Source organism: Varanus komodoensis, unplaced genomic scaffold (genome assembly GCF_004798865.1).
Source record: "Varanus komodoensis strain SLA01 unplaced genomic scaffold, ASM479886v1 scaffold5, whole genome shotgun sequence".
NCBI classification, from domain to species: domain Eukaryota; kingdom Metazoa; phylum Chordata; class Lepidosauria; order Squamata; family Varanidae; genus Varanus; species Varanus komodoensis.
In genome coordinates, this window is record NW_025336087.1 from 46,901,524 (window position 1) to 46,926,550 (window position 25,027).

The following is a 25,027-nucleotide window of genomic DNA, read 5'->3' on the forward strand; positions in this document are numbered from 1 at the left end:
CAGAGGAGTGAACTCAGAGCTGGGGTTGTGAAGTTCTACAACATCACAATCAACCTTATCTGTTCTTAACCTCAACTCACAAGAAAATAGTGGGGTGTCTGTTGGTGAATTGGTATTTCTGTGCAAAAAGTTTAAATACATTAATTACCGAAGAAGGCTTTGCCAATTAAAGCTTTGTCAATTAAGAATGTGAGTGTTGTGTAAAAGTTAGGATGCAGGATATTGAAAAGTAGAAACAAACACAAGTTAGAACTTGTTTAATTAGATACTGAAACGTGAAACCTACAACAAAATGTTGCAATGCTGGCGTTCTTGTTTCAGCCATTCAGCCACGCCTTCTCTTGGGATGCTCCATCCTATTTCCCTTCCAGTTTTCCACCACAAATAGTCAGCATCTCTATCTGTTCCCTTCTCCCTCTTTGTGTATGATATTTGAAGATGTTTGATTAAAAGACAACAACAACTGAAAAGTAGAGCTCTAATCAAGATACTCACATGATGAAAGTAGAACTGCAGAAATAATTTACAGTATTTCCAAGTGCAAAACACATGGAAATTGGTCAGTCCTGGCATCATGGAGAAAAAGGGTCATCTACTTGGAAGTAGGGACAGGGTCTCCTGGGGATTCCATTTCTGTACCTTCTGTATATTCTGTTGACCAGCCAAAAGGTAACACTGTGGTATAGCTGCACTACAGCATATTTGTGACTTCTCATGGGGATTTTGTTCTAGTATGCTGCAGTTTAAAATCTGACCACAGGCTTTCCTTCCTGAAAAACAAAACAGAACTAAGAAGGATGAAAAGCATGGGGGAGTCTCTGGACAGTGGTGATGTTGTAAAAAGTTCCCACAAACTTCTGTGCTTGGAGGATCACATGAGCACAATAAATGCCATGTGCAGAAAAGCCCAGAAAGCAGTGTTTCAGTTGAAGTGAACTAGAACAGAGCTGTTACTTTTGCTCTTCTAGATTGGATGTAATGGGGACCATGATTTCCTGTTACCTGAACAGTCCAGGGCAAGCCTAAGGCTTGTCAGCTGGTCCCCTCCCCTCTCCTTTCACACAGCAAAGATCAGCCATAGTTAAGGTTTCCAGCCAGCCGCAGTTCACAGTTGCATCCAAACATAAGGAAGGGTGCTTTGCCTAAATTCTAGTGAGTGAGAAGAAGCCAGGATCAGACACTGGTGTTTGATCGTGATTGTTCAGTGACTAGAATTTAAACATAACATAGATTCCCAAATTCAGAACTATGGATTATTTAAAATCCAGAAGGAAAAGCACCAAATCTCCTCCTCTGGCATGCAAAAGAAGAGGAGAATGAGGGGAGATGATTGTGCCTGATGCTTGTGGTACCTTGTTCTTATAGCAGGAACTGTAGCTTCTTCCTACAGCTGCACCTCTGTCTTCATTATGCCTGATCTAGTCCCACAGGTGTCAAACAGTGGGGCTGTGCTACTTCTCTGCAATGAAGACTATGCTGAAGCAAATGAATTTTGCCAAATATTAAGTTGTTTGAAGTACTAACGTAACTGGCATTCCTTGATTCTGCTTATTTAAATGCTGTCTTTTCTAGAGTCGAAATAAACACATGGATAAAGTGCACATAGTCCTTGGAAAGAAATCCTGTGATTTGGATTCTCTTATTTCTGCTTTAACATATGCCTACTATCTTGAGAAGGTAAGTATTGATCCTATATTTTGTATTTAATCCTTATAATTCCATTGTCACATAGCAAAACTGCAGGAGAAGTAAATAACAACAATATTCTGATTTTATGTCTGGGAATTAATGCTGGGTCACTGCTTTAATCTCTACTTTTTCTTTAATGGGTTATTCAAGAACCACTTCATTGATTTAATTTATCCTAAGGGTTCCACCTCTATCTTCACCCGCATCCAGTTTATTTAACGGTTCCTTATAATTAGAATGCATTCTCCAGTGACATCTGTCTTGCTCACCATGTAATTCCTTACAGATCTACTTAGATAGAAGTTTCATTCTAATGGAGCTTATTCCCAGATAAATAAGTCAAAAATGACTTTCCAAAAGTGCAGTTCAGAAACAGAAGCAAAACTTAAATGTCACAACATTGTCTTAAAGGACTTCTAAACAACTGTGAGGAAGGAATGCCTAATGCACAGTATGTGCCACATGTAGAAAAGCTCTTGAAGCTAGCCTTTAAGTGCTGAGCAAAACATAATTTCATGTAGCTTTGTGGGGGGGGGAGTTAAAAGTGTGTACCAGGGATTAAACACTTCATAAAATAAGCCAAAATGAGTGGAAACACTCATTTCTGGAATGGGCCTTTCAATAGAGCTTGAGAAAGGTAGGTTTCTCATCTTTTCTTCTCTAGAAATGAACATTTCCACTCATTTCAGGACTTACTTTACCAAGCCCTAAATCCCCTTGATGCCAGTGGTTACCCACAGTGGTGCAACACAGTCTGTGAGATCACAGCAGCCCTGTTGGATACTGCTGTGTGCATCTTGTCCTGCGACATACATGCATGTTTGGAAGACACTCTATCGAACATATATAGAAGTACAGGCAGTCCCCAGTTTACAAATGAGTTCTGTTCCTGAGAAAATGGAAATTTGTCTTGATGTTGAATTTGTATGCAAGTATGTAAGTTGGATCATGTATAGCTGGGGTTAGAGGCACTGGACCCCTGTGAATTGGAAAAACCATGAATATCTCTAGCCACTCTCCACCCCCCAGCAACTCACCAGTGCCTCCTCTTTGTATCCAAGGAATGCTGGAGGGCAGGACAGGAAGGCATGCTTTGGAGGCCTCTCTCCCCTTTTGTTTTCTCTCTCTGGTGATGCTTTGGAGGCCTGCCCTCACTCCACTTTTCACTTCTCTCTCTTTATGGTGATGACAATTTCCTGCAGTAATTTTGAAAAAAACAATAAAAAAAAACAATAGGCTTTATGGCAGCTCGTTCATAAGTATGGGCTGTTTGTAACTCGAGGACTGCCTGTATCAACATAGAAATGCATGCAGTGTTAACACATGATAATGTTCATCATTTGCGTGCCGCTGACATGCCTATGTTGGAAAAAAGAATGTGAAGGTGCAGTGAAGAAAAATTACACTGAAGTGTAAACAGGTTAGCAATGCTACTGGAGTATGTTCTGATGCCCAGGAATTCTCTTGCTGTAGGTCAGTCCACCTAACATTCTGTGCTTGCCTGTCGTGAATGTATCAAGAAGAGAATTCTGCTACCACACAGAAACTCGGTTTATTTTGGAAGAGCTGAATATCCCAGAGTCTCTCCATGTCTTCCGTGATGAAATAAATTTGTATCAGCTGAACAATGAAGGGAAATTGTCACTTACTCTTGTGAACAGCAGTGCACTGACGAGGTATTGGGCTTTATAAACTACTAATAAAGTTCACTTTGAATTTTGCAAGCAAAATTTTGCCCTTAGCTGCCCCTGAACATAGCCTCTTCCTCAATCCAAGTTTGGTTCAAAGTTTCAGTCATGTTCCTATCACAAAAGCAGAATTGCTGAGGGCACCTAGAACCCTTGCAGTGGCTTGACCTTTTTTCAAGTAGTAAAGCATTTATACTAGCCAAGAGAAAGAGTTGACAAAAACATGGGACTCTTTAAGAGGTAACAGTGCCATGTTAAAAGGGTCTGGGAAGCCTTCCAAAATTGGGGAACAGTGTCTCCTAGCATCTAAATAACCTCCTGATCTAATCACCTCAATGATTCCAAAGTCTTTTTTCGAACATTAGAGATATCAGTGGGAAAGGACAGATTAAACCCTAGACTCAGCAGCTTATCCTCCATTAATTTATCCCAAGATGATTTATGGGAATCAAATTGAGTCCATTTTAAAAGCTCAGGTAAGGACTCACAATCTAATAAGACAAATTTAAATTTTACTGCAGCTGCCCAAGCCATAAGAGAAATTTGACTAGAGTATGATTCCAACAGTAGATTAGAGTTCAAAATGCATTTAGGGGCTTGCAGAAGAGAATGTAAAATGAAGCCTGTGCTGTTTCAGCCTAGTTAAAGCTGTTCAGATCCAAACAGGCACCATGTATAGTAAAAGAATTTATTTATTTATGGCTTGGTAAGCCTCCAACATCATTGGTATTGATTAACCCTCAGATTGGAAAAAAATCCCCTCAAAATAGCTGCACAAAGGCTGTGCTCTGTTTCTGGGGCTGTATTTTCTTATGACATTGCTTTATTTTGCTTGCTATTCTGTCATATCTTTATTTTTCCCTTGCTTACTTTCATTCTTCAGTGTTCTCCAATTTTATTTAGTTCCAGCTCTTTTTTATCTATGTGAGGGAGTGGAAAGGATTTCTCAGCTAGCGCGGGGAGATTGTTTAGCTTATGACTGTTTGACCTCTGAGTTGTTAGTGACTCTAATTTTTCACTTTGTGTTTTGAATGAATTGCTGACTCATTGGACGGCTTGCCTATCTTCAAGTGTAGGCCCTTGCATGCTGTAATAAACTCAATTCCGTCTAAATTCTATATTAGAGTTTTATATTATATAGATAGATAGATAGATAGATAGATAGATAGATAGATATGTATATAAAATATTAGCTTTTACTATTTTGGCTTTTAGCCTATTATTTAGTTTATAAATAAATTATATTTATTTTATTATTTTAAAACTGTGTAACTTTTAACTTTTCAATGTTTTTAGATTGGGAGTCATAGGATGTAATAGATAACTGAATTTTTCTCCTGAGCTGGTTCAGCATAAGGAAGGGAAATCATTTTGAAATTTTGAAGAATAATGGTACTGTGTCTCCTCTTATGCAGCCTCATACCAACAGGGACTTGCCAAGGTTTAAGGACAGAAGGAATAGGATTCTTTCTGAACCTCTTAGTAGCACTCTCAAATTTATTTCCCAGCTATTAGAATTAAAGTAACCGTTTTTATGGTCTCAAGATGAACTGTAAAGAGGTGGAACAGTATACCTCCCTGATATGACAGATTTTGCAAAGTTTTGGAAATCTCAACTGTTACCCTAGTTTATGTAGAACTAATTCTCACTTTGCACTTCTGAAATATTTACAGGCTAAGAGCCAACTTAAATATAGTTGGTTGAGGAAAAGAGTTTATCAGATATGCTGTTGGTTAAAATTACACCAAGCCTCCTTCGTGTGGGATTCATGTAAATTTGGGTTCTTGGAAAGTAGAGGACAGTTTTCTCCCCCTCCTTGTTTAGTTACACTCTCAGAATGGGAGAAACATTTCCATACAGTTTTTAACGACAATCTCTCCTTGCCTGATGACCCTACTTCTTTGATTATACATTTAAACCATTTGGAAAGCTGGGATCCTGTCATTACTGAGGAAACCCTTTTGGCAAGACTGAAAATAAGGAAGGCCCATAGTCCCAACTGGGTCTCTGCCATTTTTTTAATAAGTTGGGTACTAATAATGGGCCCCAATTTTAGCATCTATATTTACTGCACTGCTATTGATAAGTCTGGCAAAATTCCAGATAAATGGCATCAGACCATAAATGTTTGTATTCATAAAAGGGACCATCCTGTCAGGTTTTTTTCAATCCCTGAAAAACTATGTTACTCATTTCTGTACCCAAGCTCACAAAAAACGAGTCTTGCTTAACTGCATTTAGATGACTACAGTGTTGTATTAAAGCATTTATACAAGGAAGAAATGATGAAGAAAAAAAATCTTTGGAAACTTTGCTTTTTATAGTGAAGATAAAAGTTTGGAATCAGCTATTGTCAGAGTCATCGGCCCTGAAGAGCAATGTGATGGCAACCTGGAGTTATTAGAATCAGCTTCCTCTCTAGTAGCAAAGGAGCTTCTCCAAAAGGCACCAGAGTTAATCACTCGGCAACTGGCTCATCTCCTCAGAGGTGAGGGATTACTCTCTATATTAAATACTGAAAGGCTTAATGGAGTGTTTCTGAGTCCACTCATGTGGAGAGGCCGTGATCCATTCTTTGGTTAACAATCCTTTTAAAGACCATAGGAAGCTGCATGAAAGAAGCAGGGTGTAAAGAGTTTGTTAAAGAGTAACATTATGCAGAATATTAAAATGTGCATTTAAATATGACATGGCTGGGGTGTTTGCTGTATCGTTAGACAGAAATGTCTGCACATTATATGGGTAGGAGAATGGTCTCCTATGCTATTGTAGCTTTGTATCTGGGACATGTCGAGTTTGGAAAAATAGGATAATAATGCCTCAGAAGACAGGGAATATGATCAAGCACAGGGGAATCTAATTCTTTCTTTCATTCCACCTGCATCCGGTGCACACTAGATTGGTGGGCTTCTTAGAATTCTTTCAGGAAAAATGTTATTTGAGCAGAATTGCAAAATAATTTTATCCCCGTCACGATCCATTTAGGGAGCATCAAGCCCAGTGTTCTGTGATAGGTAGAGATGAGCCACATTTCCTGTGGAAGTGCACAAGCAGAGGAGACTGCAAAGGATGCAAATCTTCTGGGCTATTTCTTCCTAACATAATCACCACCACCACCACCACCACCACCACCACCACTGCTTTTAATTTAGACGCTGCTTTCCCACTCAAGTGAGCTCAAAGCAGCTAACAACGTTAATTCAGTGCTATAAAAACAAGTGTGGATATTGAACTGCAGTGAAACATCCTGGATCCACCAACCCAAACAATTCATTTCACTAACATGGCATTTCCAGTAGCGTGGTATAATGATTATAGTGTTGAACTGGGGACCTGGCTTCTAGTCCCTGCTCAGCTATGACATTCACTGTGTACTTTGAGCTGGTCACTCACTCTCAGCCTAACCTACCTCATAGGGTTATTTTTATGAGGATAAGAACTTGTAAACAACAAATGAATTCTTCTTGGTAAGCTTTAGCAAAACCTGCTTCACGAAACTCCGTACTCCAAGAGAGATGCTGCTGTTAGTCAAGGCCTGCTTCATTTCTGGGTTCATGCCAGAAGCAAACAATTAGAAAACCTGCCAGAAGCTTGAACCTCTATCATTTTATTTCCCAGGAGATATTTACTAAGGGACTGTTGCCAGATTCAGGATCCATTAAATTGCTGAATCATTGCTTTTTTGGTTGGAGCCAACTGGCAAGGATATCCTTCAGTCAGGTATCTTGGGTCAGCACACTATGGAAAACATTTCCCTCCGGTGACTTTTATCAGGTCATGAAGGATACTGCATGGCCTAGAGAGTCAGTAACATGTAAACACAAGCATAGCTAAGTAAGAAGAAGATCAGCGTGATGCTTGGACTTAATTAGGTCCCATTCAGACCCCAAGGTGCCATCCAGTGTAGCAGATAATCCATTCAAAGATTCAGTTGTTATTATAGCAGCTCACATCAAGTACGTTATTATATGAAGTCCCCTTTAAAGAAATTGTGATGAATAACAACATTCACCAAAAGGGGAAAAAAACCCAAATAAAAAACCCTTGTTTGCAAGATGGATGATTCACAGGATAGATGGCTCACCCTTTTCTTATATGGTCATAAAGGCTAAGTGGATTACATCACTGAGCTTTTATAGATGTCAGTGTAAGAAAGGCAAGGGAAGTGGATGTTTTAAAAGCATGAAAACAAATCTAAGTGTTTAAGCACTTTTGTCCTTCATGCAAGGATATTGTTCTATATTCTCCATCAAACGGTCTTGCCTGCAGCCATGGTGTAGCATGGGCTGGCTCTTGAGAGTCACAGCTACCAACACAGTCTTCCAGTGAGAGTCCCAAAGGCAATGGTTGCTCACAGTCCTTCCAGGTTGTAGCTTCTAATTTCTAGCTAAAAGTGAATCCGTGTATTATTTCAGGAGTTTAGCCATTTGTAGGAATAGCACAACCTTCCTCAACATGGTCCCCTCCAGATGTTTCAGACCACAATTCCCAGGATTTCTAGCTATTGGCCAGGCTGGTGGGGGCAGATGGGAGTTCAAGCCCAATGCAGCTGGAGTACACCAGATTGGAAGAGTCTGGTATATAAAAGCAATAAAGCGGCAGCCAAATAGTGTTGCTGCCATTCCTAATCCAAACTGACCAAGATCTTGAAGAAGCCATTTTGGTATTCCTCTTAGATGTGGTTTTTATCATAAATGCTAACCTCCCATATATTGAGTATATGCTTAAAGCATATTATAAGCATAGTGCTTCCCTTCTAGCCCCCAACATATACCTTGATTCTTTTCCTCAAAGAGGTTAGGAATTTTGTAAAATAAAAATATATTTCAGTTTACTTTTTATGTATGGCTTATAGAACAGCATTGTGTGCAGGCACATAGTCAAAGTATTTATCTAGGACTTAACATTGAATTGATTTGGCAAAGACTGTTCTTGAGTTATTGCTCAATTTGTTATCAATGGTTTAATTACCCTGTGTTGACAAGTGATAAATTAAAATAAAATTAATCAAATGATGTTACTGTAGTTGAATTGAAGCATAGCCTTTTTGATCTTTTTTTCTGTACAATTAGGCTCACAAATCAGTGCTGATCTTCTAGTCAACTTTAATTCTAAGCTAATGAGCCTGTGTTGCTTTACATCTTGGCTGTTGCTACCTATCACTTGGCAATTTCATCCAAATGCTTTAGAATATTTTATAATGTGATTTCCTCTGCTGTTCTTTTTAAAGTGGCCTAGTGTAGACAAACCTTTTAACTGATGGTAGACTCTTGATACACATTTTTAGAATTTGCTGTCATTGTCCAGCATAGGGATACATGCATTAGAGAGTTCCTTCATTTATTCTGCACAACTCTATACTGTGTCCAGTCTTGAACCAACACCCTGTAACACTAGCAAGACTCTAGACTTCTTTAGAGGCTCCCTCTAACTGCACTAAGCGGCAGAGCAGGGATGCATTCTATGGCCTTCCTCTCCATCAACTGTCGGTTGCTGCTCTCCATGCAGTGGGGGCTGTGATTTTGCAATGGGATTTTTCATGGGGAGCTTATTCAAACAGAGAAGTGGATATTCAGCCATCACTGTGGGGCAGGATGTAGAAATCCTGATCCTGCTGTGTGTCGGGGAGTAAGGCCCAGGAACATGCTCATGCAGTGATGGGAAGCCTGAAGAAGACTCGTCAATTCAAGATGTTCCATATAGTGGCTTCGTAGGGTTCCCTTTTGGTGTTTACATTCCAGTTTGTTTAAAACAATTTGCCACTATGCCTAAACTGGGAAAGTGCGGTTTAATATTTGCTTACAAATCATAGGAAAGTATTTATATATGTGTTTGTATGCACAAATTATGCAAAATAACTGGCTTCTTTTGCTTTCTTTTGGTGATTAATAAGCGGGCCTTAAGAGGGAAAGGGTGAGGCTAGTGTGGGTGGGTTCAGGCAACATGGCAATCAACAGTGCAGCACAAGTGACATAGTATGGCTGAATCCCTGGGAGGCCCACAGACAGTTGGGCACATTGTAGGCTGCTGCTGGCAAGTGCATCAAGGACTTCAATGAAGCACAACTGCTTGGTTTTCAAGCCTCTTTTGGCCACACCAGAAAGCCAGGGTGGTGCAGTGGTTAAGAGTGTGGGATTGGGACTCAGGTGATCTGGATTCGAGTCTCCATTTGGTAATGGAGCAAACTGGGTGATTGGGGCCAGTCACAGACACGCAGCCCAACCTACCACACAGTGTTGTTGTGGGGATAAGACTGAGAGCAGCAGGAGGAGTATGATGCAAGCCACCTTGAGTTCCTTGAAAGGAAAAAAGGTGTGATGTTGTTGTTAGTCACGAAGTCATGTCTGACCCGTCGTGACCCCGTGGACAACATTCCTCCAGGCCTTCCTGTCCTCCACCATCCCCCGGAGTCTATCAATCAATAAATAGATAGATCATGGCCATGGGGCTCCCTACTGTCAAAGTTGAGTACATACCAGTCTTGGACATTGGGCAGAACAGGCTCAAAATCCATTCTCTACCACCTGATTTCCTTTGAGAGGTGTGCTATCAAGAGGAAACCAAGAAGGGTTTTTTTGTTCTTCATTTTTGGTGGGAGGGGATTTACACCTCCTTCCCAACAAGGTATTCATTGTTTCTGCTTCCCTATTTAATTCCCCATGGGGGAACACACTTCAACTTTTGCCCTGAGCTTCTTGAGGCTAGGGAAATGTTAGAATGTTTTGTCCAGAGGTTCTTGGGGCTAGAGAAATGTCCCTTCTTTTAAAATGGAAATAAGATTTGACAGGTATTTGGACTTGTAATGGGGCATATTTCTTTGTATGCCCCAGTGCAACTCCCACCATCCTACTCAAAACACCACCTTTAAACGGACCCTGTGCTTTGACAGTTGCATGTTGTATTCTGCTTCCAGTTAAAAAGTATGGAGAAGCTTTGATTGATAAACTGTGATGCATCATCCTAAGATCTTTACTTCCTGCAGATATACTTCTTTCGGAAAATTGAGATCTTGCTTAGGTGAGGGAAACAAACGGAAGTTTAAGCTTGTACAAGAGAGGTGCAAGCTGACAATAAGAGATGCAAAAAATTGGTTTGCTAACAAATCAAGGCCAACAATAAATTATTCTTTCAATATAGCAAAAGCAGCAAGTGAACCTTTGAATAAAAATGAAATTAAAGTAGTACTAAGGATCATAAGGCAATTGTGAAGAAGCTAAATGATTTCAGCTTTCTTTGCAGCTGAAGATGAAGGGCAGATACTTATGCCTGAACTTCTGTTTTCAGGAAGGGAGTCTAAGGAGCAGTCACATGGTAGTGACCAAAAATTAAGTTCTTGACAAATTGAAAGTTACTAAAGCACCAGACCCAGATGGTAACCATCATAAAATAAAGAACTTAAAGACTCAAACATTATATTTCTGACCTTCTTACAAAAATATGTAGCATGTCAAAAACATATATAGTAGAAAACTTGATGAAAACATTGGTCCAGTGCACAGCTGCTGTGAAAAAACAAACTTCATGTTAGCCATAATTAGGAAAGAAACTGAAACTAGAAGTGCCAATATCTTATTGTTCTTATACAAAACTATGGTGTCATCACAGTGTCTACACTTCTTCTTAACCACTCCTAAATAATTGTAGAGTTGGAAAACCTGCCAAAAAGGGTACTTGAAAGGATGAGTGGATTGGAACAGTTCCTTATGAGGAAAAGTCCAGCAGCTCAAGTTGTTCAACTTAGGAAGAAAAGGTATATTTAAAAGCAGCTTGGACAAAGTCATGGATGTGAAGGCTAGCAATGGCTATTAGTCCCGAGAGGTATCTTCTGCTTCCAGATTGAGAGGCAGTTGTTGGGGAGCTTGGGCAAGAGGTGCTGTTGCACTCAGGTCCTGCATTTTGGGTTTCCCCTGGGCAGCTGGTTGGCCACTGGATGACCAAATGCTGGACTAATGAGCTCTTGGTCTGCTCCAACATGTATCTTTTTATGTTCTTACGCTCAGCTGAATTATTCGGAGCTGAATTTTAGTCAAGTGCCAAAGTATGAGTGTATGGGTAACATGTCATGTCCTCAAACTTCCCTGTTGCTGTTTATCACACCATTGCCTGCTAGTTTGAACACTGTATGACTCCTAGAAAAACCATTCTGATCACTGTCATACATAAGTTGGTCACTATTACATCTGCCTTTGAGACACTTTTGGAAACTTTGGCTAGCGCAAAATGTGATAGAATATTGCCTAGAGTTCACACTTTTCGGAACACATACTCTATTTTAATCAAATCTGTCCTCACTTCCAGTTTATTTACAGACACAATTCAAGGTGCTTATAGAACTTAGAGTTATGGCTTATACTGTAGAACTTTATTTATTTATTTATTTGTTTATTAAAACATTTTTATGCCACCCCATTCGCCGAAGCCTCGGGGCGGCTTACAACAAATAAGTTAAATAACATTTTAAAATATATACATTAAAAGAACTTAAATAGGTTGGACTCAAAGGGCTGGATCCAGATTTACACTGGATCAATTGTGTTGGTGGAAATGGACTTCCATGCCTCTTCCTTCTCACCAGCAGCCCATTCAGACCCCTAGAAATACTACATAGAAAGTCAGGAAACCTTGCTTAATGAATTGAGCTGGGTTGGTGGAAAACAGGGGACCCCCAAACATCAGGTAAAGAGAACTTATATGAAAAAACCCTTCTGGGAAACCTCCGCCTCTCATGGCTCAAATCTGTTCTTGGCCCCAGGTACGTTAAGAGTATTGTAAATGTTCTCTTGCAAGGAACTTAGCAGTTATCAATAAGCAATTGGACATGGGAGCAGGTGGATAGGAGAACAAAACATCCTCCTTGCTTATCAAGATCTTGATTTGTTTCATAAGCACAGGCAGCAACTATTAATCCCCCCTTTATTTAAAGGCTGTAGATCTTCACTGTAGGTCTCTTGCATCTGACTCTATGTCAGAATTAAGAAAATGTCCAGACTTGAACTAGCAGCTTTTGAGACATGACATTTATGAATGTCAGCCATAAGTGAGCAACAGGGCACATGCTTTGCATTCGGTTAAGGATGGAAATGATTTCTGCTGAGGAACTGCTGTTGCCTGTCATGACAGATCATCCTCCTCTTGATGTTGAACAGGCTGGCCTAGTGCAGGGCAGCTTCCTACATTCCTCTTCTTGGCTTAAAACACTGCCTTTGTGTGCTGCTATGGAAGAAAGCCTAAAATGATAGGTCCATCTGTAGCATTCCTCATAAATGTATCCCTGCCTAGCTGGCCTTTAGAAGCATTCCTTGATGGTGAGTGGTTGCAGAAGCAGCTATTAATTTAGATTTCTGAATATCTGTTTCATTTTCGGAAACTAATTTTAAAAATTATGCTATTGGTGGCAGTGCAGGCTCTGGATTCTTGAGGGCCTTTGGCTGAGACACCCCCAGTGGGTGCCATCACTCACTGAGCCTGCACGTTCACCACTGTTGTCACCAGCTATTCTTGCACCTCGTCCTTTCTCATTATTATTACTACCACTGGCTTGCTTGATGGGCAGAGGGCAAGTAGACAGGCTCATCTGCTGCTGCTCCATCTCACCATCACCTTTCTCTGGGCTGAGAGGCAGGTGAACAAGCAGGCTGCAGTGATGAAGAAGGGGGACAACTCTAGCTGGCTTATGTCAGTGCACCTCTACTGAGGTGTGGGCCCTTGGCAGATGCCTGGCCATGCCTGCCTTTGGTGCTAGCCCTGGTTTTGGGGGGGGGGGTATCACAATACATGATAACGTTTCAGTTTACTCATCAAAGTTAATCACATATGACCTTTTATATATGCAGAAAGGTTTGCATATTCTGTGGTGTGATTTCAACCCTTTTTTCAATAATAGACCCTTTTTGAAGCAAATGGCATGAATGAGTTGCTGCTCAAAGAAGAACCTTAAAGCATTTTGCACTGTGTCTTGTTAACTGCACAATTCTCTGCCTTAGGGTCATGGAGATGTGGTTTTTCCAGGTTAAAAACAAACTAATAATCATTTTTGGTGTGTGGAGGAATAGTCCAAGCAGACATTAAAAAGGAAAAATAACCTTGCAGAAATAGGGCATTCAGATAGCCTATTATCAATAGGAAAGAATTTAAATAATTTGCAGCTATATGTTTAAATAACTATGCATGTCAGGTCACTGTATTTTCTGTCTTTTCCTTTGTGTGCTCATTTCCCCCTTAAACATTTCAGGGAGCATTCTCTTTCAAGCCATGGCCATGGATCCTGAAAGAATAACTGAAGCACAGGAAGAAGTGCTTTCAAGTCTGGAAAAGAAATTCCCAGAGCTGCCGCCTCGAGAGGATATCATCACAATCTTGCGGGAGGCTCAGTTTCATGCAGATGGTACAGGATTTCTTGACTTTTCTGTCTTTTATCTTTTTTGATCTTCTGGCATGGCAAATACAGTTTTCAAGTAACTAATTTTAGGTTGAATGGAAGAATCAAAAGATCTATACATTGCAAAATAAATAAATGAACCCTGAACCTTTCAGTATCACATTCCATGGTGGTTATTTATAGAGTATAGAGTCTTTTTTTTCCAAAAGATTGTCATGTCTTCTTGAAACAAAGTGAAAATGGAAGCTTGTCCAATCTAATGTTTTATCGTGGCCTGTCTCATGGGCCGGTAACAAATTTATAAGAGTGCTAAGCAAGCTTAGTCCAGGGGCAGATGATAAGCAGCTCCTGTGTGCCCCCCTCCTTTTGTGTGACTGAAATTCAGAGTGTTGGCAAAAAATCACATTTAAACAAAATTGTTCATTGTATTATTTATTAGCATGTTTTGCTACCGCTGTCAAATTTTGCAGGCAGCAGTTGGAGGAATGCAAGCTGTGGGGCAATTGTTCTTGGTGGTCTTCATAGTAATGGTGGGGAAATGGTTTCCAGACCTTCCAGACTTTGCTTTAGATCCTAGTCAGAATTGTGGACAAAATGATGCTAGGTTGTGCTGCTTTGGGTTGCTTAGCATGACGAATGGAAAGGCAAATACATTCACATGCAATGTTCTTCTCGGAGCCAGTATTATTTGTTATATTGCAGTCCGAGGAACTTGGGCATGCACTGGTAATTTCCTTACCTGTTCCACAGGACTAAGAATTGAGGAGGCAGTGCTCAAGGATCTCAAAGAGGTATCAGATGGAGTAATAAAAGTAGCTGTGAGCACCGTGTATATGAATCTGGAGGTAAGGAGAAATCAAACCAGGATGGGATTTTAAAAATATTTTAAAGCTTTACGCAGTGTGGCATGAACATATTTCTACTGCTAACAAAGTACTTGTGGCTTATTTAGGGTAGCTTATATTCTAGAACAACTTCCTGTTAGGCCTTGGAAGTGTTCGAGATTCAGTCAGTAGAGATTAGCTGGAATTTAATATGCTCGTTATTTTCATTTTCTGAATCCTCTCCCCCCCCCCCCCCGGTCTGCTGGTATGGCATAAAATTAGTACCAATCTTATGCGAGTGGCTATAACTCAGTGGTAGACCACATGCTTTGCATGTAGATTGTCCCAGATTACATCTCTGACATTTCCAGTTAAAGTGCCTCAGTTAGCAAGGACAGCGTAAATCTTTAGCCTAATATTTTGGAGACTGGTGTAAATTAGTCTGACTCGACCTGAGGCGTATGTTCATATATGTTCCCTCAGGCTATCTGTTGCTATGGCAGATGGAAGAGCATAACACCACAATATTCTGTTGCTCCTACTCCTGTAGTGTGTCCGTCCTTAACTGTGGCCTTCAGGAGCTCATGAAACTTTGTTCAAATGGAGCAGTGTCTCGTGCTGTCAGGATGAAAGAAGAAAAGCAGGCATATTAGTCATAGTGACTGCTAGGTGGGTGCAGGATGCCTTGGATTTTGGGGGGTCAGCACATATTTGCAACATGGACCCCTCCCATCCATGTGTAGAAGTGCCATCCTGTATGTGATTTGTCATGAATCGTGAAATAAGTTTTGGGTTTAATTCTGAAATCATACTTCCTACATTTCTGAAATCACATCATGGTTCACACTGGGCTTTTTCTATCATGCTCTAAACATGGGAGTTGTGTGTATGTGTGAACTAGACATATATGAACTCACATGTATTTTAGGTCTGTACATGCAACAGCAGAAGCACCAAAACAGTGTTCACGTTCAGGTCAACAAGGCTATATGTTCTGCTTTCTTGGCCACTGAAGGGCAACTGAACAGTGGGAAGGGATTTTTTCACTTGGCTGACATCCAGCTCCATGAGACAAGAGTATGGTCTGAAGGTACATAAGGTGTCCACCATGTTGAAGCTAAGCACGTCTGGGGCTGGCCTGAGCTTGGAAGGGAGACCACATGGGAACCACATGTAGCCACCTTGTGTTCCACAATGGGAGAAAGGTGGGATATAAATATAATGAATGAATGAATGAACCAAGGAGAGACATGGGTCATGGTGGATTCGACCATGATGTGTTTGCATAGGAACCTTTTGTGAATGGCATAAATTGTGATGGCATCAGGCCATTGTTACTTCAAGCCACTTTTCCTGAAAGCAAGCTTAATTAGGAATGTTGAGTGTAAACATTAAACAGTTGCAGGTTAAGGGATTTCTGAGGCAAGGGAAGTTTGGTCATAGTGTACCATAGTCACAAACTTACTATCTTAATTTGAGCATTTGATTTATTCATATATGATTTACAGAGCAGGAGAGCAATATCTGGGATTTATTTCCTTTCTATGTTGATTGCTTTGCATTGGGTGTTAGTACTTGCAGTTATCATTCAGTAAAATGTATTTTATGATTTAGTGGGCTGATGATGGGAATGACCGAGAAAGAGAAAATGTCAGAGAGGACCTGAAGTAAAATCTTTGAAAAATATGATAAAATGTTGTTTAAAATAGAATTGTTTACCAAGATATGTTGTTTCCATCCATTCAGATTTTCTTATGAAAATAAGTTTGTGTTTAGTTTTTTCTTGCATATTTAATACTACAACATTTGCTATGTTTTAATAGATATGCAGCACATATTGTGGCTGTCATGTTTATTTTCCAACAAATAACATTATTTGTTCTTGAACATCTTGCTAAGCATTTTGGATGTAACTGCAGGTTTTGGAGCTGAAATTCTGCTTGGGTCTAGTATCATATTTTGACAACTATCCATGTGTCTGTCCAATGTCAGTACATATAATTGACAACATTAATGTTTTTAAAAGTGGTGGCAGGAAAATGAGATGAACAATCTGGTGGTGATATTTTCATTTTCTTCCTAGCAAGATTTCTCCAAGTGATGGCAAAACATTACTCTGATTGTCAAATTTCTGTCATGCATTTTAACTTTTTTGCCCTGCATTATGCAACACCCTGAGAGTATCTTTTCATGTTCTCTACTGGGACTTCCTTAGAAATCACAGCTTAAAAAAGAATGAAAGTGACTTTAGAAGAGAGTTGGTTTTCCCTTAAAGAGATAAATAGTATTTACTTAATGGATTTAGCTTTATATTTCCATACTCTTAAAGCTCCTCATCAACATTCAGGCTTTAGTGAAATGCTATTTGAGGGGTAGGGGACTGTGTATCTCTGGATCACATGTGTGGTGAACATAAAGATAGGATTTTATGTTCTTACTAGTGATCCAATAGCTTATTGTTCTGTCTCTGATTGTTGTGTATTCTGCTTACTTGGAAGCAAAGCCTGACAGATGGTGGTTGTTTTACAAAAACACTGTATCTTGTGACATGTGGTAGGTCTGATTTGTTTTGCAGGAAGCATATACAGTATGTCAGCAGAACATTTTGGCCTGCAATAACTGCTTTCCACAGATGACAGTGGGATGAATCCAGATTTAGTTATACTTAAAAGTATATCCGCTCAAATAAATGAGAGTTATGTTAGTTATAATTGTAAGTTCCTTTTATTTCAGTGGGTCTACTTCAAGTGTGACTAAATTTACATCCAACTCAGTTTTTCCTACAAAGTGGCTTGGTTATGAAGGACTCAATCCACAGAAAGTTAGTCACATCTTTGTGCAACCAACATGCTTAAGGTTTTATATAATGTTTTACTATTAACCTTTTTTGGACTGAGGCCTAGCTACATAAAAGCCAGGCTGCTGTTTGTGAAGTAGAAATAATCTGGATTTTGCCTGAAGAGAACAACTCACTGAATAGTACTATAATATACAGTATGAATCCATTGATATCCCTGTATTCTAAGTCAGGATTTTATCCTAGCCTTTGTTTTGTTTTTGAATCAGATTTCAGGCAGCATAAAACGAGCAACCTCTCTGAATTTGGAGGCCACACCCGCTATCTTTTCTTGGTGGGTGCACTTGCTGGAAACACACTTTACTAAGATGTGATTATACTCAAATCGTTAGTACATGTGTATGTAAAATAATCCTGGTCTATTTTTAGGTTGATACAGTGAATGATTCCTGTCCTAAATGTACCACTGAGAACCCTCCATGCAAAGAGAAGCATCCCTAAAAGGCTGTGTTTAGCTCTTGCCCCTGCCTTATCCTGATGCAGTTCACTGTGCTGCGCTTAGCTCTTACCTACAAATGGGAAAGCTGACTTCCCAGAGAAGAACCCTACTGCCCATGCAGAAGAGACGGATAATGTTAAGAGTTATTTCTACTACTTTAAAAGTACATTTTTTTCTATTTCTTTACATAGAAATATATCATATAAACAATATATCCTAGGAATATAATGATGTTAGGCTTAACTAAGCTTTTTCTTGTCTGTATTTTGCTTTAGAATTTCAAGCCATTTATAAACCTGCTAAGGTTAGTCTAAAACAAACATTTTCTAAAGGACTCATTTGGCCTTGTGTAATAATAGGCCCACTATTTCAAATGTTAGTACTACTGTGCAAACCTTCACATGACATTCTGCAGATGGTGTTCAGGCTGATGATAGAAATTTAAATTTGATGCTAGCAAACTAACTGTTTGCTACTGTTTAATCTTTTAGCAATGATATATGAAACCAAATTTTAACTTGTGAGATTCTTTTTTTTATGATACATCTCACAAGGAGTTAGGGTATGTAAAATAAATGATGTATGGAGCTGTAAGAATGTGACTTTTGCAGACTACCTTACATCTAAGGAACATTAAACATAGGGCTCTTGTTTAGCAAATAAATAACCATTCACTTCAATGGTTGCATAGTCTGGACTTTTGTGCATATTTTGCAAAGATAAGCAGAGGCCATTAGGGATTTAATATAAAATAAATCGCCAAGGGGTCTTCTTGTAGTCCTAGTCTTTCTGCCACATGGTGTGTTACTAATGTGCATAAATGGGCTTAAATGAATTTGTTATCTGTACTGCATTTGCAGTGTGTATATATTTATATATTATTTAATTGCATTCTTTATAAAAGAAGATATATCATATTTTTGGATGTTGAAATCATTGCACTCGTAAACAAATCAAGCTTATTTTTAAAGTATCAGATAATCTTTGCCTGTAGGTGACTTTGTGATGTATCTGTTGTACAGCAGGAAGTATACTTGATATCTTCTCAGATATGTTCCTAGTTAAGTAATCACCTTCAGAGAAGAAATGAAGCAGCCAAAGATCCATTACTGAGTACCCTCTGCTCACAAGTTTAAATGATAAAGTGCACTGCTCTGGAGGGTTGGTAGCCATATTGCTGTGGATGACCTTGGTCAAATTAAAGTTCATATCCGGAATGATAAACATGAATACATCTGTGTAGGCACAAAACAGGTGGTGTGCAAAATTATGGAAGGTGACTATGGAAAGACATGATAGAGGTCTACATAATCATGCATGGTGTCAAGAAAGTGGATAGGAAGTCATCTTCCTCTAATAATTTTAGAACCTAATGTTATCCCATAAAGTTGATTGGTCAGAGATTCAGGTCAGATAAAAGGAAGTACTTCTTCAGATGGTGCATAGTTTAAACTATGCAATTCACTTCTACAGGTTGTAGTGATGGCCACCAATTTGGGTGACTGAAAAAGGGAGTGGGAAAAATTCACAGATGAGGAGGCTACAAATGGCTATTAATGTTGGGAGTAAGAAAGATTGCCACGTACTTAGCATTCATTTGCAAGGACTGCTGGGCAGACCTCAGAGGAAATAGAATGTGGAGCAGAACTGTGGAGAGCCTGGGAATATGGGCCATGCTGGGATACTGAGATGAAAGATAAGCTTTCATCTTTCTCTGGCTCCCCAAGTAGGCGGGCAGTCTCTGCGAGTAACCAACATGTACAGTTGGCAGGAGGGGACTTAGAGCAGGGGAGTTTCTCAGACTCAGGTGAGGGGATCATGGGCTCTTGACTCCATGATGCAATGTTAGCAGAGGAAGGAGGCCCCATTAGAGGATTGGTGTGTAGAGAGAAAATGTGCTCACTTTCAGAAGGCTCCTCCCAGAGGGATGGGGTCCAGGCATGCTCATAAAGGAAAGTTCCTAGAGGGGAATACTAGATTGGGTTCAACAAACTGCTCTGTGCATGCTCAGAGTTTCATTCTGGATGTTTTGTGCTTTTTGGTCAATAAAGAATGCTTTGCTAGGAGAGAGCTCTGTGACTTTTGAATGTGCCAAGAAGAAATCCCAGCTCCCAATGGCTATGTGCTGCTTCCCTCATCAGAGACAGTATGCCTATGTACTAATTGCTGGGGAACATGGGTTAGAGGGGGCTGTTTCACTTCTATCTTGCTTGTGGTTTTTTTTTCCATGGCAGCTGGTTGGCCACTGTGTGAACAAGATACTGGAACAGATGGACCCTTTGGTCTGATCCATTAGTTTCTCTGTATGATCTCTAAATTGTATGATGCTCCTTTCTGGGGTGGTTTCTGGGTTTGATCTTCCAGTTCAAGTAATTACAAAAAGAGAATCAATTTGAAGCAACGAGTAGACTGTCCTTAATATAGCCTCATATTTCACCAAACCCACGCCTACATATGTAAGTGATAAATAAGCACTTTCCTCATTTGACAAAAATATGGCTGAAATGCATTTGTTTCCCCAGCATTCTCAAAGTTCTCCTTGGTGGATTTCCCATGGATATTCTCTTGATACTTGAACATTTGTTGAAAAACATTTGAGAAATAAGACTGGAGTTGACATCCAGTGATCAGTGATAATCATTATTGCATATTTGCTTTCAATACTTGATATTATAGTTGTCAAGCAAATACTTGATAAATATTTGGTACTGAACATACAGAGCTAGAAGATTATTTCTTATAACTTGTATGCCAAAATCAAAATAATAATACACACTGACCAGCCTTAACTATTCAAATGTTTGAGTACAATTTAACATTCATAATTCAGATTTCAAACTTTCACATTTAATTTGAAATTTTGCACATTTGATCAGATTTTTCAACTCCTGAGATGCTTCATTGTTACCATGTACACATGTATTAATCAGACCCAGCTTTGTGAACGATTTGACTGGACCATCAGCCAGTAACCGGCATGTCTGTAGGTTTTATGGAAGTCTTAGCATAAAATGTGCATAGTGACTACATGCAGAGCAGAGCTGTGAGAGGAGCTGTAGCCTTATCTCTAGCCTGTGGTGGGGATGATATCTCACTCTGTGCTTCTCCCTCATAGCACGAGTGGATTGGGCCTCCTGCATCCTGCTCAAGAGTAGGTCTGTTGAGTAGCAGGCAGGAGTAACTACCTAAGAACATAAGAAAAGCCCTGCTGGATCAGACCAAAGGCCCAGCCAGTCCAGCACTCCATACACATGGTGGCAAACCACCTGCTCACAAGATCCCTCAGACAGGGTGAGTGTTTGAGGATGACATCTTCACTTCACACCACTGCATGGGACAATAGTGTGGTGTACAGATTATGACAGCTCCTATGTCTTCTCCTTTGCACTTCAGGGCACCGATGCTGTTTGCCTACTGGGGACAAAGAATGATTTTAGAATGCTTCTTTGTTCCCATAGTGCAAACAGGGCTTTGCCATGAAGTACAACAGGGCCGTCCCCTTCCAGCCTTGGCTGCAGCAGCATGTGATGGACTGCCCCAGTTTGGACAGCAGGGCCTCTCCAGCAGCCCCAAATCAGCTCTTGGTTGTGGATGTCAGAGGAGGCCTACCTCTCTCCTGATGTCCCTGCAGATACTACAGGGGGATGAAAGTTCTCTGACTACTGACACTGGTCCCTAATGGTCCCTGACTACTGACACTTGGCCAGTAGTCAGGGACCATTAACAAGGAGGTAGGGAGAACCTATGTATGGGGCTTTGTGGGCCTGGGCTTTAGTTCACTTCCACGGTTTAGTATGATGCCTGCAACCTCTAGATTACATGTGGGCATTTTTAAACCCTCCAAATGTTTTGGCCTATCATTCCAATGAGCCCCTAGCCAGCATGGTCAATAATAATATATTATTATACTATGAGAGCCAGAACATCTCAGGGCCAGCCAAAAATTGCCCTCCCCTGCCCTAGTTTCCAGAAACTGCTACACATCAGCACCATCCCAGTCTAAATTCATATTCAGGGAATTGTAGAACAGTAGAATCATAAGGAGCCCAGGCAATTGGTTCCATTATTGTACTTCTCTAACAATTAGGGATTTCTTCCTGATGTTCAGTCAGAATCTGGCTTCCTGTAACTTGAGCTTGTTATTCCATATAGGTAATAAAGCTGTGGTCTACTTTAAAACCCAGTTCTATGTGTCTCTGTTCCTGTCCCTTCTACCTCCATATGCTTAACTTATCAACATTATTCATATAGCTTTGCCATTACAGCTTTGGAATACCATGTATATTGGTGAGAGCTGTGATGAAAAGTTTGCAGTGTGGAGTACTCTTGTTCATTGTTCCAGCCAGCAATGCCCTCTTCCAGGATGCAGCCTTCCAGTTCTGCTTTCCTGGCCTGCCCCCAGCCCCCGACAAGCAGCATTCCATGTCTACTGTGCCATGTCTCCACTTTTTTTATAAACCCTGCCTTGCGATTGTCTTCCAAAAGACTTTTCTGTACTTTTGAAAAACTTGGAAATCCCCACAAAGCTTCCTGCTGTGCCCAGATAGTACAGTTCTAGGCACATATATATAGACGCTGAGATAATTGAGCTTGCTTTTCATGTATTCATATAGATAACCCATGTGGTGTGCTGGTTAAGAACTCTGGGCTCAGAGGCAGGTGATCTGGATTCACCCATGGAGCCAGCTGGTTGACTTGCAGCCTCTCAACCCCATCTACCTCACAGGGTTCTTATTGTGGATAAGATTGAGAGGAGGAGAACTGTGTAAGCCACCTTGAGTTCCTGGAAAGGAAAAGTGGCGGGATATAATAAATTTATTATTGTTGTTGCTGCTGCTGCTGCTGGTGCTATTGTTATTTACAAATACAAGTAAAGTGTTCCCACTTCTATTCCCGGCCCCACACTATAGATAAATTCAGATATGCAGACACAAAACTTGGCTCCTTTTAGCCCATTGAGAGGGAACTGCTTTCCTGAGAATTGTTCAAGGCATTTTCAGTGGAGCTTGTATTCATCTGTTGTGCTAAATAATTTTGTGTCAGCAAGCAAGAGTTTAATGCTAAAACCCAAGTGTATCTCTGGCCGACTATTAGAAATGCAAAGAATAAGCATGTTTTCAAATAGCACTCTGTGCTGCCAATGATGTATCAACACCCTATGCCATTACTCTTCTCTAAATGTGATAATAATGTGATCTGTTAACATAAAAAAGTTTGATGCCACAAAGCAGCTGGAAATGGACAACTGAAATATGCATATATCTAACTCATATCATCAAAGGCACAGTTTGATGTATGTTGTTAAAAGCTTTTCATATCTTTCTATTCCTCTCAAGCAAAAATAGCTGCTTTTGAATGTAAATTGAGAAGTTTTGGGCACTCATTTCTTTGTAATGGATTTTGGAGATAGATTTTACTAGTTCCATATACCTATTGGGTGGGCAGGGAAGACAATATTGGATGACTTGAGGTACTTTTAGACTGAAAATTTCAGAGTCTTAAGTCCAATACTCACCTGTTGTGAGGAAGACAGCTTAAATTGCTTCCTGGGCTCAATATCTCCATAGTGCCTCTGGACTTGTTGTTGTTGTTGCTGGATGGTGTTTAAGTTGCAGCAAGAGCACAAATTTCTGTTGCCAGTTGGAAGACTCAGGTTGCCCACCTGTAGATGCACATATACTCAGAGAAGCCGTTCTTATACTTATCAGCAGAGGGGAAATCGATAGCTCACCTAATATACTTTTTGATGAGAATTCTAAAAAGTTTATATGAATTCTCTCTTTTAAATGTATTTAAAATTGTGATATGCTGCTGCAGACAGAAGCTCCTCTCCCCCTCTCACTATCTGGCATCTAGGGTGGTCACCATCCTCTGGATTGATGAGTTAAAAATCACTTCATATGTCATTAGACTGGCACTGGCTTCACACATGCTTAATCTTCCCATTTCATTCCTTCTAGCTGAAAGTGTGAACCCTCCCTTTTGAAAATTATTATATTTCATGTGGATATGAAAAGGTATGCCTGCCATGTCACCTTGTGCCATAGAAATAATCATTTGAACGTGTGCTACAGTTGCCAATTAAGTAATGTGCCCAGGTGATCAGGGCATGTGAGCATGTAGAACTCATGGGAACCAGCAAATGTAACTATCGCATGCCCATCATCAATTCAGGACAAGGCAACCTGTGCTGCTCATGATGCCTGAAGGTACAAGGCATTGTGAGATAACCCATATGATTCAAGCAGCGATGTATCTACAGCAGAAAGTAAAACAGGTCACTAGCTCAACCTTCCTCAACCTGGCACCCTCCAGGTGTGTTGGGCTGCAGCTCCCATCATTCCTAGACCAAATGGCCAACTACCTCTTTCTGTGGAAACTAGAACTAACACTTGTGTACCTTAGAGCTTGTGGCATCACTAGGAGACCACCATGGCTGAGGTTCACAACAGTTCAGATGCTTTGGAGGAAGGAAAAAATAACTGTGGAAAATTATTCCTGATCTGAACTGATGTCTCTTGAAGTATTCCATAAATGAATCCTTGCAGGCCAACTCTCCAAAATTGTCATTTCCTGAGCATTAAACTGGCTGTTTGCCTTTCATTTAGGGAATTCATTCAAAATTGCTTACATTTAAATGTACGCTTAGAATGGAACAGTTTAGTTTTCGTTTGTTACCTCTGTTTTCCTTCCATTTAAATAACTATCTTCTTCCGCTGCATGAAGCCATAATGCTGTTAAAAATGCATGCAGAACTTCTCACATCTTTATGCTAAGCTTAATTTGCCATCATTTCATCCTTAGCCCATAAAGTCTCTTTTCTGTGGAGCATTTCTTTATTCTTGTTCCAGTTGGGTTGCTCCTCAACAAATGACCTTAATTACTATGCAACCTAATATTCCAAACCAAATTCTCACTAATCAGTTCTCATTTCCGAGTAATGTTGATCCTAAAATGTCACTGACCAACAGGTAGTTCATCATCATATTTCAATGAACAGACACTTCCAGAATTGTGTTCCTGTCGTTTCTACTTGATGGATTGGCAGTTAAATTTGGAGCATTTTCTTTTAATTCCCCAGGTAAATTCACAGTTACTGCTTTCTCTCTCTCTCTCTCTCTCTCTCTCTCTCTCTCTCTCTCTCTCTCTCT

At 40.1% G+C, this 25,027-nt stretch overlaps 1 protein-coding gene across 1 annotated transcript in view; it reads left to right on the plus strand.

Annotated features, from left to right (window-relative positions):
- Positions 1–1,587: 1,587 nt before the first annotated feature.
- LOC123031344 (protein prune homolog 2-like) overlaps positions 1,588–25,027 on the plus strand; it is a 54,605-nt gene continuing 31,165 nt past the window's right edge. The window contains exons 1-5 of the mRNA XM_044446201.1: positions 1,588–1,677; positions 3,163–3,365; positions 5,703–5,866; positions 13,610–13,762; positions 14,507–14,601. Coding sequence (XP_044302136.1) covers positions 1,588–1,677; positions 3,163–3,365; positions 5,703–5,866; positions 13,610–13,762; positions 14,507–14,601 — 705 coding nt within the window. The remainder of the gene's footprint in view (positions 1,678–3,162; positions 3,366–5,702; positions 5,867–13,609; positions 13,763–14,506; positions 14,602–25,027) is intronic.